The 14118-nt window shown below is 38.3% G+C and overlaps 1 protein-coding gene across 6 annotated transcripts in view; it reads right to left on the bottom strand.

The window, feature by feature from the left end:
* MFHAS1 (multifunctional ROCO family signaling regulator 1) overlaps window positions 1-14118 on the bottom strand; it is a 95832-nt gene that overhangs the window by 41346 nt on the left and 40368 nt on the right. For 2 of the 6 annotated variants that reach the window (XM_085000198.1, XM_085000199.1), the window contains exon 2: window positions 11726-11803. The exons of the other annotated variants lie outside the window; for them this stretch is intronic. In XM_085000198.1, the coding sequence (XP_084856324.1) occupies window positions 11751-11803 (53 nt within the window). In that variant the 3' untranslated portion in view covers window positions 11726-11750. The remainder of the gene's footprint in view (window positions 1-11725; window positions 11804-14118) is intronic. 6 annotated transcript variants of the gene reach the window in all.

The raw sequence follows: 14118 nt of genomic DNA, 5'->3' as shown, positions 1-14118 counted from the left end.
TTATTTGCAGAACAGAAACAGACCCACAAACTTTCAAAAACTTATGGGACAGGTGGCAGGAGGAGGTCTGGAGTTTGGGGACTGGCATATGCACACTGAGGCATATGCAGTGGTTGGCCAATGGGCCCATGCTATATGACACAGAGAACTCTACCCAATATTCTGTGATAATCTATGTGGGAAAAGAATCTCAAAGAGAATGGGGATGTGTATATGTCTGACTGAATCACTTTGTGGTGCAGCAGCAATTATCAAAACTTTGTAAATCAACTATACTTCAATAAAACTTTTAAAAAATGCAAAAAAAAAAAAAAAGATTTTCTCCAACAAACAGAAACTGAAAAAGTACAGCAATATTAAACCCATTCTAAAAGAAATGCTGAAAGGGCTCCTCTAAATAAAAAAGAAGTAAGGAGAAATAGGATGGAGGAAATCATAATTGGAAAGCAATCACTTAAATAAGCCAGCATGCACATCTAAATGGAAAAAAAAAAAACTATTGTAAAGGTGACAATAAACACAAGGAACAGGAAAAGGACGAACATGAAGATATTAAAAAAGGACTTCCAAATCATAAAATGTGGGGAAGGAAAGTAAGAAAATCAAGACCCCGCTTTTTTTTAGAATGTGTTTGAACCTATATGACTATCAGGCTAAAGCAAGCAGATATAGGAAGGGGTTAACATACTTGAAAAACAGGGAAACCAGAAATTAAAACCAAACATTACATTCACAAAAACTAAAAAGAAGAGGACACAAGCATAAAATAAAAAGAAAATATTCCAACCAAAAAAAGAGAAAGGAACAAAGGAGAAACAGAATCAACTGGAAAACAAGGTTTAAAAAGCAAATAAATACATATTTATCAATAGTTACCTTAAATGTCAATGCAATGAATGCTCCAATCAAAAGACACAGATTGGATAAAAAAGCAAAAGCCTACAATATGCTGTCTACAGGAGACCCACCTTAGGGCAAAGGACACACATAGATTGAAAGTGAGGGGATGGGAGAGGATATTTCATGCCAAAGGACAAGACAGGAAAGCAGGAGTTGCAATACTCATATCAGACAAAATAGACTTTAAAATGAAGGCCATAAAGAAAGACAAAGAAGAACACTATATAATGATAACAGTATCCATTCAAGAAGAGGATATTAAATCATCAATATATATGCCCCTAATATAGGAGGATCCAGATAAATACAACAAATACTAATAGACATGAAGGAAGAAACTGAATACAGTAACAGTAGGAGGTTTTAACACCCCACTCACATCAATGGACAGATCCTCTAGACAGAAAATCAGTATGGCAACAGAGATCCTAAATGACACAATGGAACAGTTAGACGTAAATGATATTTTCAAGACATGGCATCCAAAAAACCCAGAATATACATTCTTTTTAGGTGCACATGGAACATTCTCTAGAATTGATCACATACTGCTGCACAAAATTAACCTCAACAAATTTAAAAGTATAGGAATTATTTCAAGCATCTTCTCTGACCACAGTGTCATGAAACTAGAAATAAACCACAGGAAAATAAATGAGAAAGAAAAACTGAATACAAGGACATGCTACTAAAAAACCAATGGGTCAATAAGGATTAGGGAAATTAAAAACTACCTTGAGACAAGCAATAATGAAAACACAACCATTCAAAATCTACGGGATGCTGCAAAAGCAGTTCTTAGAGGGAAGTTCATAGCTATACAGGCATTCCTCAAAAAAGAAGAAAAATCTCAAATCAACAACTTAACCTACCACCTAAAAGAATTAGAAAAAGAAGTGCAAGCAAAACCTAAATTCATCAGAAGGAAAGAAATAAAGATCAGAGAAAAAAATAAAATAGAGATTCAAAAAACAATTAAAAAAATCAATAAAACCAAGAACTGGTTCTTTGAAAGGGTAAACAAAATGGACAAACAAAAAACATAATACTATGAGTATATGCTAACAAATTTGACAACCTAGAAGAAATGGACAACTTTCTAGAAACATACAGCCTGCCAAAACTGAATTAAGAAGAAATATATCATTTGAGCAGAACTATCACAAGAATTGAAATTGAATATGTAATAGAAACACTCTGTACAAACAAAAGCCCAGGACCAGAAGGCTTCACAGATGAATTCTACCAAATATACAAAGAATAACTTATACCCATCCTTCTTAAACTTGTGCAAAAGGTTGAAAAAGAAGGAATAATCCCAAAGACATTCTACGAAGCCACCATCACCCTCATACAAAAATCAGACAGAGATATTAACAAAACAAAACTATGGGCCAAAATCTCTGATGAATACAGACATAAACATTCTCAACAAAATTTTCGCCAACCGAATCCAACAACACATAAAAAAGATCATACACCACAACCAAGTGGGATTCACCCTAAGTTCACAAGGATGGTTCAACATACACAAATCAAGGTCATACAGCACATTAACAAAATTCAAAAACCACACGATCATCTCAATAGATGCAGAAAAAGCATTTGACAAAATCCAATATCATTCATGATAAAAACTCTGAACAAAGTGGGTATGGAGGGAACACACCTTAACATAATAGAAGCCATTTATGACAAACCCACAGCCAATATAATACTCAGTGAAGAAAAGCAAAAAGGCTTTCTGCCAAAATCTGGAACAAGAGAAGGATGCCCACTCTCACAAATTTTATTTGAAGTCCTAGCCACAGCAATCAGACAAATAAAAGAAATAAAAGGTATCAAAGTTGGAATAGAAGAGGTTAAAACTGTCACTCTATGCAGATGACAAGATATCATACATTGAAAACCCTAAGGACTCCACACACAAACTACTTGAACTCATCAAGGAATTCAGCAAAGTAGCAGGATAAAGATTAACATCCAGAAAGTGGTTCCATTTCTGTAGACTAACAATGAAGTATTAGAAAAGGAATACAAAAAATGCTTTTTTAAAACTGCACACCACCAAATTATAAACATCTAGGAATAAACTTCACCAAGGAGGTGAAAGACTTATATGATGAGAACTATAAAACATTAAAAAAGGAAACTGAAGATGATTCAAAGAAATGGAAAGGTAGCCCACGTTCTTGGATTGGGAGAATTGATATTGTTAAAATGACCACACCACCCAAAGCATCTACAGATTTAATGTGATCCCTATCAAATTACCTATGACATTTTTCACAGAACTAGAACAATCCAAAAATTTATATGCAACCACAAATGACTCAGAATTGCCAAAGCAACACTGAGGGAAAAAAAAACTAGCAGGAGGCATAACTCTCCCAGACTTCAGACAATATTACAAAGCTATAGTAATCAAGATAGTACTGGTACAAAAACAGACATACAGACAAATGGAACAGAACAGAGAACCCAGAAATAAACCCAGACACCTACAGTCAATTAATCTTCAACAAAGGAGGCAAGAGTATAAAATAGGAAAAAGTGTCTTCAACAAGTGGTGCTGGCAAAACTGGACAAGTGCATGCAAATTGGTGAAACTAGAACACACCCTCACACCATGAACAAAAATAAACTCAAAATGGCTTGAAGACTTAAACATAAGACAAGACACCATAAAACTCCTGGAAGAGAACATAGCCAAAACATTCTCTGACGTTAACTGCACAAATGTTTTCTTGGGTCAGTCTCCCAAGGCAATAGAAATAAAAACAAAAATAAACCAATGGGACCTAATCAAACTTACAAGCTTTTGCACAGCAAAGAAAACCATTAAAAAAAAAAAAAAAGGCATGGAGTTCCCGTCATGGCGCAGTGGTTAACGAATCCAACTAGGAACCATGAGGTTGCGGGTTCGGTCCCTGCCCTTGTTCAGTGGGTTAACGATCCGGCATTGCCGTGAGCTGTGGTGTAGGTTGCAGATGCGGCTCAGATCCTGCATTGCTGTGCCTCTGGCATAGGCCGGTGGCTACAGCTCCAATTCAACCCCTAGCCTGGGAACCTCCATATGCCGCGGGAGCGGCCCAAGAAATAGCAACAACAACAACAACAACAACAAAAGACAAAAAGACAAAAGACAAAAAAAAAAAAAAAAAAAAGGCAACAAATATAATGGGAGAAAATAATTGCAAATTCTGCAACCGACAAGGGCTTAATCTCCAAAATATATAAACAACTCATACAATGCAATGGCAAAAAAAACCCAACGACCCAATTGAAAAATGGGCAGAAGACCTACATAGACATTTCTCCAAAGAAGACATATGGATGGCCAACAGGCCATGAAAAAATGCTGAACATCACTAATTATTGGAGAAACACAAATCAAAACTACAATGAAGTGCCATCTCACACTGTTCAGAATGGCTACCATTAATAGGTTTACAAATAACAAATGCTGGAGAGGGTATGTAGAAAAAGGAATGCTACTACACTGTTGGTGGGAATGTGAATTGGTACAACCACTATAGGAAACAGTATGGAGGTACCTCAGAAAACTAAATATAGAACTACCATATGATCCAGCAATCTCATTCCTGGGCATATATCCAGACAGAACTTCATTCAAAAAGATACATGCACTCCTATGTTCATTGCAGCACTATTCACAATAGCCAAGACATGGAAACAACCTAAATGTCCATCAACAGACAAATGGACTAAGAAGATGTGGTACATATACACAATGGAATACTACTCAGCCATAAAAAAGAACAAAATAATGTCATTTGCAGCAACATGGATGGAACTAGAGACTCTCATACTAACTGAAGTAAATCAGAAAGAGAAAGACAAATACCATATGATATCACACATCTGGAATCAATATACAGCCCAAAGAACCTATCTACAGAAAAACTCATGGACATGGAGAACAGACTTGTGGTTGCCAGGGGGCGGGGGGTAGTGGGAGGGAGTGGGATGGACTGGGAATCTGGGGTTAGTAGATGCAAACTATTGCATTTGGAGTAGATAAGCAATGAGATCCTGCTGTATAGCACAGGGAACTATAGCTAATCACTTGTGATACAACATGATGGAGGATAATGTGAGAAAAATAATGTGTGTGTGTATATGTAACTGGGTCACTTTTCTGTACAGCAGAAATTGAAGAACATTGTAAATCAACTATAATAAAATTTTTAAAGATGATTTAACCCTTTAAGCATATTTGGGACCCAAGTAATACCATGGAGAAAAAAATCAACCTTCAGAGACAGCTTTCATTAACCGTGTATTCAGATGAAACTTTCCATGCCCCTTGAGACTAGTTAGAACTGGGGCCACCAAAATTGAGCCCACTGCCTGCTCTTGTAAATAAAGTTTTATTGGAAGACACCCATGGCCAGTCTTTGAAAGATTACCCATGGCTGTTTTCCAAAATGGTACAACTTTGCTTCCCCACTTTGCTACAACTGAGCTGGATAGTTGCCAGAGAGACTCTATGCCCTACAAAGCTGAAAATATCTACTATCCAGCTCTTTACAGAAAAAAATGTTTGCTGAACTCTGACCTAAGATGTATCCGACCTAAAACAACATATATCTTGCCAAACAGACAGGGAAGAAGAGAAGAAAACGAAACAGCAAAATGAAGGATGTCTTTTAAAACACAACTCAATTCCATGCAGGCTAGGGTGCAGGAGGGAAGTTTATTATTTAAAATGCAAATTTCAAGCTATGCTGTTGTTTCCCACGAAATGTGTAGCTTGTGTAGTGCCAGATTCTGGACTGTGTCCCACTCAAAAAAAAATCTACATCTGTGGGCTGTTTCAAGTTGTAATTATCAATAACTATAAACTCGTTAGGAAAAAAAGCACACAGCTTTCTATTTTAAACACTTCCTGGGTGCAGTGATCCATCTCTCCATGAACTCAAAATTTTTATGTGCAGCATTAATGCAGGAGAGAAAAAATAAAGTGAAACTGGCTTTGTTTTTTATCTCCTTTCTGACTGCTTTTTCTCCTCTGAATTTCCTCATTTTTCTGTAAGTGAGCCCACCTTTCTTCTCTTTTTCCCCCCACAGTAATAGTCATCTCATTGTTTATTTAAACTGGCTCTTTACACGTGTATGAGTTTCATTCTGCCTAATGTAGAGACTAAGCACAGCTCCACATATAAAAATTTTAGGTATTTTTATGCAAGTTGAACTGGGTTAGGGAGAGCAATACTGGAATAGTGGCCTTGTGACTCTGGCAAAATATAACTAAGCATTGCCTATAAATATTCATTTAGCTTTTTGAAATAGGAACTGTTATCAATATGTAATCAGCAACTAGATGTTCATAACACTGCAGTTCTTCAATGATGTTGCAAATGCTCTGCTAATTTGGGCAAGCTCTTTATATATATGTTCTTGAAGCGGATGACCAAATAAATTATCCTGCTAGGCATTCAGGACAAAAGATTTTAAATAGCAATGAAGCAAATTCTTCATTTTCTCCAAAGAAGATATAGAAATAGCCAATACACACATAAAAAGGTGCTCAACATTTTTCATTTAGGAAATGCAAATCAAAACCACAAAGAGATACCACTTCACACCCATTAGGATGCCTTACTATTAAAAACCAGAAAATAACATATATTGATAGGAACGTAAAACAGTGTAGCTGCTGTGGAAAATAGCATAGTGGTTCCTTAAAAAATTAAAAATAGAATTACTGTATGATCCAGCAATTTCACTTCTGAGTATACACTCAAGAGTGGAAAGCTAGATCTGAAAGAAGTATTTCTCCATCCATGTTGATGGCAGCATTATTCACAACAGCTAAAATGTGGAAGCAGCCCAAATGTCCATTGACGGATGGATAAGCAAAATGAGGCCTATCCATGCAATGGAATATTATTCAGCCTGAAAAGGGAAGGAAATTCTGACACATGCTACGACGTGGATGAACCTCAAGGACATTATGTGGAATGAAATAAGCCCCAAAAGTGGTGCATGCCCTTCCATATTCTCTCTCAATTATTCCCTTGTGGTTTGGCAGTTTTGACTTACAAATTAGCAAGGTTTTAACCCTGTGAAAACAAAACAAAACTAGGTGCCTGATTTGCATATAAGAATGTGAGAGAGAAAGACTAAGAGCAAAAGATGGATGGGCCAAGGCAAGGAAGGGTAAGAAGAGAGAGAAGGGAAGGGGAAGGAGAAACATGGTCATTTCTCCCCTAGATGTCACCTCGTGCACCCTCCCCATAAACACTTTTTAGTCACCCATATCTAATAGGCTGAAAATGAGAGCCAGCATTTCTCTTCAATGTAGGTGTTACAGTAAGATTAGTGAAAACACATAAAAAAGGGAAAGATAATAATTGAAGAATTCTTTCTCTTAACATTATCTGGGGCAGAAGTATGCATAAAGAGGACAAACTATAAAAAGCAGAGACATTTTATAAATGATTGTAGGATTAATTTAAAGTAATTAAAAATGTGTTCTTCTCTGGACTCTTACTGCATGGATGTCATGCTGAAAGGCATGGAGACATAGGTTTAATTCACACAGAAAAGTGGCATAGATGGAGAGGAAAAGAACCCTGGACCAGTGTCAGCCCTTCCACTAATCAGCAGGGAAACCCAGGGCAGAGCTTATCCATTTCTCAGCTTTGCCATTCAAAGAAATGGGAGAAATCAGACTACTGGTCCCCAAAAGTTCTTCCATTTCAGCCCTAAAAATGATAGGATTCTAAGTCATATGATCATTGTCCCAACATGACTCCTTCTCTTAAAAATGGGGGAAAAAAGCCCTGCAGATGTTCCTACCAGAGGCAGTCTTCAAATGTGCTATTTGTTCCCTATAGGAAACAGTACCATCTTCTTCAAATAAGACTCTGTTCACACTTAACCAGGTTTCTTTACAAAAAATACAAATAAAATATGCATGGGCATGTACATCCCTCCTGTCATTGTTTAAAGTTAACAGGATTCTTGCACCAGCCCCTATCTGAAAAGATCTAAACCTACACAATTAGGATGCTTTAATTCTGCAGAGTCAGGGCTGGCTTCCATCTACCTTCTCTGTCATAAACTAAGAGGCTGGTGCAAGGTCAGATCTCAGCTTTAGATGTCTCCTCAGATAATCCCTCATACTGCCCAGCACTCCCTCTGTCCTGACACTCCTTATACCCACTCAAAGCTCAAGTCGTATATCTGCAGACTGAGTTACTGATCACCCACCCATCGTCCCAACACACATACCAGACTGGGTTTTCAACTCCTGGACAGCTGAGGTGTTCACTGTCACTGCTTCATCCCCAGGCCCTCAAACGGTACCTGGCACCGAGGGAGGCTCATCAACACTGCTAAATAAGCAAATGTAAGATCTAATCCTGGGCACACTTAGGTTGTTGCTTTATTTTTAAAAGAAGGCCCAGGAGTTCCCGTCATAGAGCAGGAGAAACAAATCTGACTAGTATCATGAGGACGCAGGTTTGATCCCTAGCCTCGCTCAGTGGGTTGAGGATCTGGTGTTGCCATTAGCTGTGATTTAGGTCACAGATGAAGGATCTGGCATTGCTCTGGCTGTGGTGCAGGCCAGTGGATACAGCTCCAATTCTACCCTTAGTCTCCATATGCCTCAGGAGCAGCCCTGAAAAAAAAAAAAAAAAAAAAGATAAAAGAAGGCCCAAATACTATCAGTATAATAATAAAAGAACTCTTGGGTGAAGTTATGAACAACAACAATAAATATAAGATGAAGGAGGAAGGGGAAAAACTCATTTGAGCTGAAATAAGAGGAAGATTCTGAGGACAATGAAAATGGAGTAAGTTATAACCTCCCTTGATATTTTGAATGTACATAGGTTCTTTTTCCATTAAAGCTAGAGACAGAGATGGAAACCAGCCCACTTTCGGCCATATGCAAAGAAAATAAAGTGGATTTTTTTTTAACATTTTGCTTCAAAATTGCCATTCTTACTCAGGCATGATCAACTAAATAATGGAATTCTCTAGGTTAGTTCATAGAAAAGGCAGAAACGGTTCTATTAAAAAAAAAGAGCTATTTCACAGTACAAACTAATATTTTAACAATGATTAGGACTGATCTGTCTATGACACAAGAAAATCCATACTCCTTTTTAGTAATATTAGCCCCACCACAGAACACGTCAGGCAACTAAGTCCAAACCTGGAAGCACCCAGTTAGAGCTGGATGCATGAACAAAAGATCTTAAGGGGCATCTGTGAGGCTGACTGGAGCAGGGTTCTCAATTAGAAGCCTACAATAAAATTGCCTTTTACAAGACCCTCCTGCCATGGCTGATATGAGGCTCCTGGGGATGCTTTGTCTCCTCACTGGCCTTTTCTGATCTTTATCCTGAATTTTCTTTCCTTGACTTAAGGTTTTCATATCTTAAGCTTAGTGTTGCCCTAAGATTTATTGACAAATACACATTTATTCCTGTGAAAAAGCATTGGAGACACTGAATGAGACAATAAAATTTTGAATAAGTCAAAATAAAAAATTACACAGGGCCCATACTTCACTTTGATTTGACTTTCCCATCAAAATCTCCTCCTCTCCCTGCCTTTCCCAGCTCAATAAATGGTAACTCCAGCATTCTGATTGTTCAGGCCAAAACCCTTTGTCTTTCTTTAATTTTTTTCTCAGAACCCAGCACCTACTGACAAACCCTTCAGCTCAGTCGTCTCATCAGATCTAAATAGTAACCACCTCTCACCAGCTATAATGCTAGGATGTATCCGAGCTACCATTGCTTCCTGCCTAGGCTACTGCAATAATAGTCCTACCTCCCCTCCTTGCCTTCCCCCTCACCTGTCCGTGGCACACCCTCTGCAGTCTTTTAAAAGTATTTAATTAAATTTTTCTTTAAAAATTCTTTTTTTCTCAGCTCAGAAACCCCCACTGGCTTCCCAACTGTCATAGAATTGGTGAGATTACAAGTGATTTTTATTTTCTTCTTTGTACTTTCACACATTGACAACAAATGTATTTTATTGTCCCTGGAAGGAAAAGCTACAGGGTGGTTGTTTCCAATAAACTTGTTAGAAATACCTTGAGAAAGATTATCAGAAATATATAAAGGGATTCACTTACAGAAAGAAAATATAAAGTAGAATAGGAATTCATGATTGATAAGACAGTTAGTGGCTATATACTAAGAAACAATAATAACCTATATTTAAATTTGTCACATATTAACTGCCTGAACAAGAAGACACCTCATGGCATAAATCTTGCAATAAATTCCCTGCCATTCTAGACCTTCAGAAAACGTGTACTGACCAAAATTCTTCCTGCTCATTAAGAGTGAAAGAAATACTTCCTTTCTACTATATCACCACTTCAAATAGCAGGTGTCTAAAGCCAAATTGTTCTTTGATGGCCTTTTTTAGTATACTCAGTATACCCATACAGCACCTTAATTTCCTACCACATGCATGCTGAAGAAAAACATCCAGACACTGAGGGGGGTTGTGTACTTGGTATGGCACACACAACTAGGATAGAAAGCAGTACACAAAGATCCCTTCCTATTTGGGGATATCTTCCCTCCTCCTATGATAAAAGGTAAGAAAAGAAAGAACAAAACCTGGATATTGATGGAACTGAACTGCTTGGAAATTCATCTGAGACCAGTGTCTTAACCCCCACGGCCAGGGCTGCACCAGCTGATCCCTTTCTTCTCTGTCTCTTTTAGCTGGACTCAGAGGGTGTCCCACCTGCCACCAAAAGGCTTGAAACGGCCACCTGTGTCCTGCTGTACTTTTACCTTTAATCATTTTCAGCACATTTATCACAACAGCACTGCTCCTATTCTGCAAGGAGAGGACTATGACCCCAATTCACACAGGGTTGAACACATTAGCCATTTTGAGGGAGTGTCTTTACTGCCCATTTGACAAAGAGCCAGTCGGGCTTAAGCATGAAAAAAAAAAAAGTCATCCAATTTCATTTCCCCTTCTCTGTCTCAAGCAAAGGAATAAAAATGAAAGCCATTACTATAAAGAAACACAAGTATAAGAGCAAACAGAACTCCCAGGGAACACAAAACCCCCCTCACCGTTTAACTGAAAACTAAGACACTGAAATACTTCATGAGTAGATGGGAAGCCCTCTGACTAATAATAGAGCTGGGTAGTCATTTTTGACCAACGAGTAAAATATTTAACAGAGAACTGAGAAAGCATTTTGTCCTTACATTAGAAGTTTTTAAAAAACAAACACATGAAAAACACAGACAACCAGAGGAAGCCTCCAGCCCACAGACTACTTAACACAAAAAAATTAAATGTCCACACAACTCCTTTTATCAAACACAATGCAACGCGGGCCTCCCCACATGAAACTGGTTGGGGAAAAAGTCGTGAAATCAAACAACTTTTTTTTTTTTTTTTGAAAGAGAGAGGGAGACTTCTGACTTCAAAGGGCCGTTACACTTACTTTTCTCTTAAACTGCAAACTGACTGAATTTAACACTTCTTCCCCAAATATCAAGGTAAAGATACACGGCTGAAAGCAGAACATTCTGAAACAATTAACTCTGAAAGTTCACAGTTTACTGATTTTTATTCCTTCATGTACCCACATATGTATGTATGTATCTACATATACCTAGAGAGACATACATAATCCTGTGTCAGTGGTATTTATCACTATGATATAGCAATGTAGTAATATAATATATAGTAATACATATTACTATATAGTAATATTTTATATATTCTCTCTATATATACATATATATAAATAATATAGGGTTATAATAAAGATATTTACCCAGCCTCACATTTATACCTTTATTATTCTCTCAGGATTCAGCTCAAATCTGGCACCAAAAGAGTCTCCAGCAGGCTGAAAAGGCATCTGTGTCTCCTGGAAACAAAACGAGCACCTAAGTGGCTGCTTTACTGCAGTCAAGGGTGCTATGCTTCTGTAGAGATAAACTATTCCTTTCTTTAAACTGCAAACAGGTAGGGGTAGATAAGCTTTACTTTCTAGCAAGGGAGAAAGTTCTTTCCTTTCCCTTTCAGAGGGAACCCAACCCTAGGAGATGGTTTATGGCTCAAAGCCCTAATTGCCTGGTGTGACCTAGGGAAAATTCCACTTTGAGAAAATGCACTTTCCTTAAATATGCTGAGGCAGAAAGCAGCTGGGTCTCTGAAGAGGCCCCTAGACTTTCTTACAATAGTAAAGACTTTTAGAAAAGCAAAGGAAATTAAATTACTTTAAACTAACAGTGTTTGGAATCTTTACTTTGAACCACCTTGAAAAGCTAATACTGTGCCTGTTCGCATGAAGATGATTTTATATGAATCATATATTCTTGATTAGGTGTGAGGCCACCAAGACCAAAAATTACACGGAAACTTGTAAATCTAGTGGCACCAACCAGCTCGTAAACTAGTTAGCACACATAAAGTATTAACACTCCCTTCCCCAGCAGGTTCCACATACACCCCCGAAGACTCCATCAACAGTTTTACCACCCTTGGGACTAGTCACCTCCAGTCAATTAACTTTTCCTTACAGAGAACCTCTGTACTTCAGAGTCCCAAAGTCTCACCCAGGGTTATGTATGTAAGTTCCCCTCAAAGGTTTAGGAGAAAATTCTATACCTAGATAAAAGAATTTTTTTTTTTGGCTACACTCACAGCATATAGAAGTTCCCAGGCCAGGGAATAACCCAAGCCACAGCAGTGACCCGAGCCACAGAGTGACAATGCTGAGCCCTTAACTAGGCCACCAGGGAACTCCATAGATGAATTATAGCAAAAAGTACAAGGTTTGCTTTCCTTTTTCATTAAGCTTTGGTTGTTTTCAGTATGCTCAATTCTGCTGATAAGAATCTGCCCTTTTAATTTGTGCTATGATTGTTATTTGGGTAACTGATTAACAAGAGCTAGTTTTGCTGTCTGATCCCAAATACTAATATGTAGTATTCCTCCAGTGCTTCATATTTGCCATGTTGCTGTCACTGAAATGAGTCATATGCCAGTAAATAAGCACACTGAGTCTCAGGGGACATGACTAACAGTCAGCAAACAAACACCCCACAAATGCAGAGATGCAGGTGAATCCTCCTAAAAGTGAGGTCTGGATTCCACCAAAGAGCCTCTGCAAACTCTCCGTGTGGAGCTGCCATCTAAAGTTTAGCCATATTTCTTAAAAAATGGAGTTTTTTTTTTTTTTTTTTTTTTTTTGTCGTTGTTGTTGCTATTTCTTGGGCCGCTCCCGCGGCATATGGAGGTTCCCAGGCTAGGGGTTGAATCGGAGCTGTAGCCACCGGCCTACACCAGAGCCACAGCAGCGCGGGATCCGAGCCGCGTCTGCAACCTACACCACAGCTCACGGCAACGCCGGATCATTAACCCACTGAGCAAAGGCAGGGACCGAACCCGCAACCTCATGGTTCCCAGCCAGATTCGTTAACCACTGCGCCACGACGGGAACTCCCAAAAAAAAAAATGGAGTTTTAATGTGCTGTGAAACAACCAGGGACTAGAAAGTGGAAAGCACCTAGCTGCTGGTACAAAACAGAACTGGAAATAAAACTGTATTCTTTCATAGTATACCCCTTTCCTTGCTTTTTCTCTTCCCATTCACTGAGTAACACTTTAACCAAAGAATGAACTTAAAATAAAAACAAATGCAGGAAGTTAATCTGTTCAAAACACTAGCAGTAATGTTAAAACTAAGGTAAGTGGAAAATAGGAAATTTCAATGAAGCCCATAAAACAAAGGTGCTTGGGCTTGTGAGACTTCAAGCATGATCACCATATCCTCCGTTCCCAGCGAAGGAGAGAAAATATTTTCTCTGCGCAAAGCTGAAGCTTAAGTGTAAATTCCAGGTCAATCAAGATCCCTACTAAGGGCTGGCTGTTCTTAAGAAAAACCTCCTAGAGCCCAGTTTTAGAGCTTCAGGGAGTGGGGGTGCAGTGTCAGCTTCCTGTCAAGGAGAGCTGGCTCTGACAACTGCGGGAGACCCCCAAGAGATACTCCGCTCCAGAAAGCTGAGGTTTCAGCAGTGCCTGGTATGCGATACAAGCCATTGGCATGACCACTTAAAACATAGCATTCAGTGGGGAAAAAATAAAATGAAATAAAATAAAGTGGATGGGATGACTATGCAAAAAAATAAATAAATAAAAATAAATTCTAAAACAAAACAAAACAAAAACACATAGCAT

Source organism: Sus scrofa, chromosome 15 (assembly GCF_054392235.1).
Source record: "Sus scrofa isolate SSC_HxYL_T2T_F1_AM1 chromosome 15, Sscrofa_HxYL_maternal_Yorkshire_Landrace_v2.0, whole genome shotgun sequence".
NCBI classification, from domain to species: Eukaryota; Metazoa; Chordata; class Mammalia; order Artiodactyla; family Suidae; genus Sus; species Sus scrofa.
The sequence above is the reverse complement of the archived record's forward strand: the minus strand, read 5'-3'. Positions and strand labels throughout refer to the sequence as shown.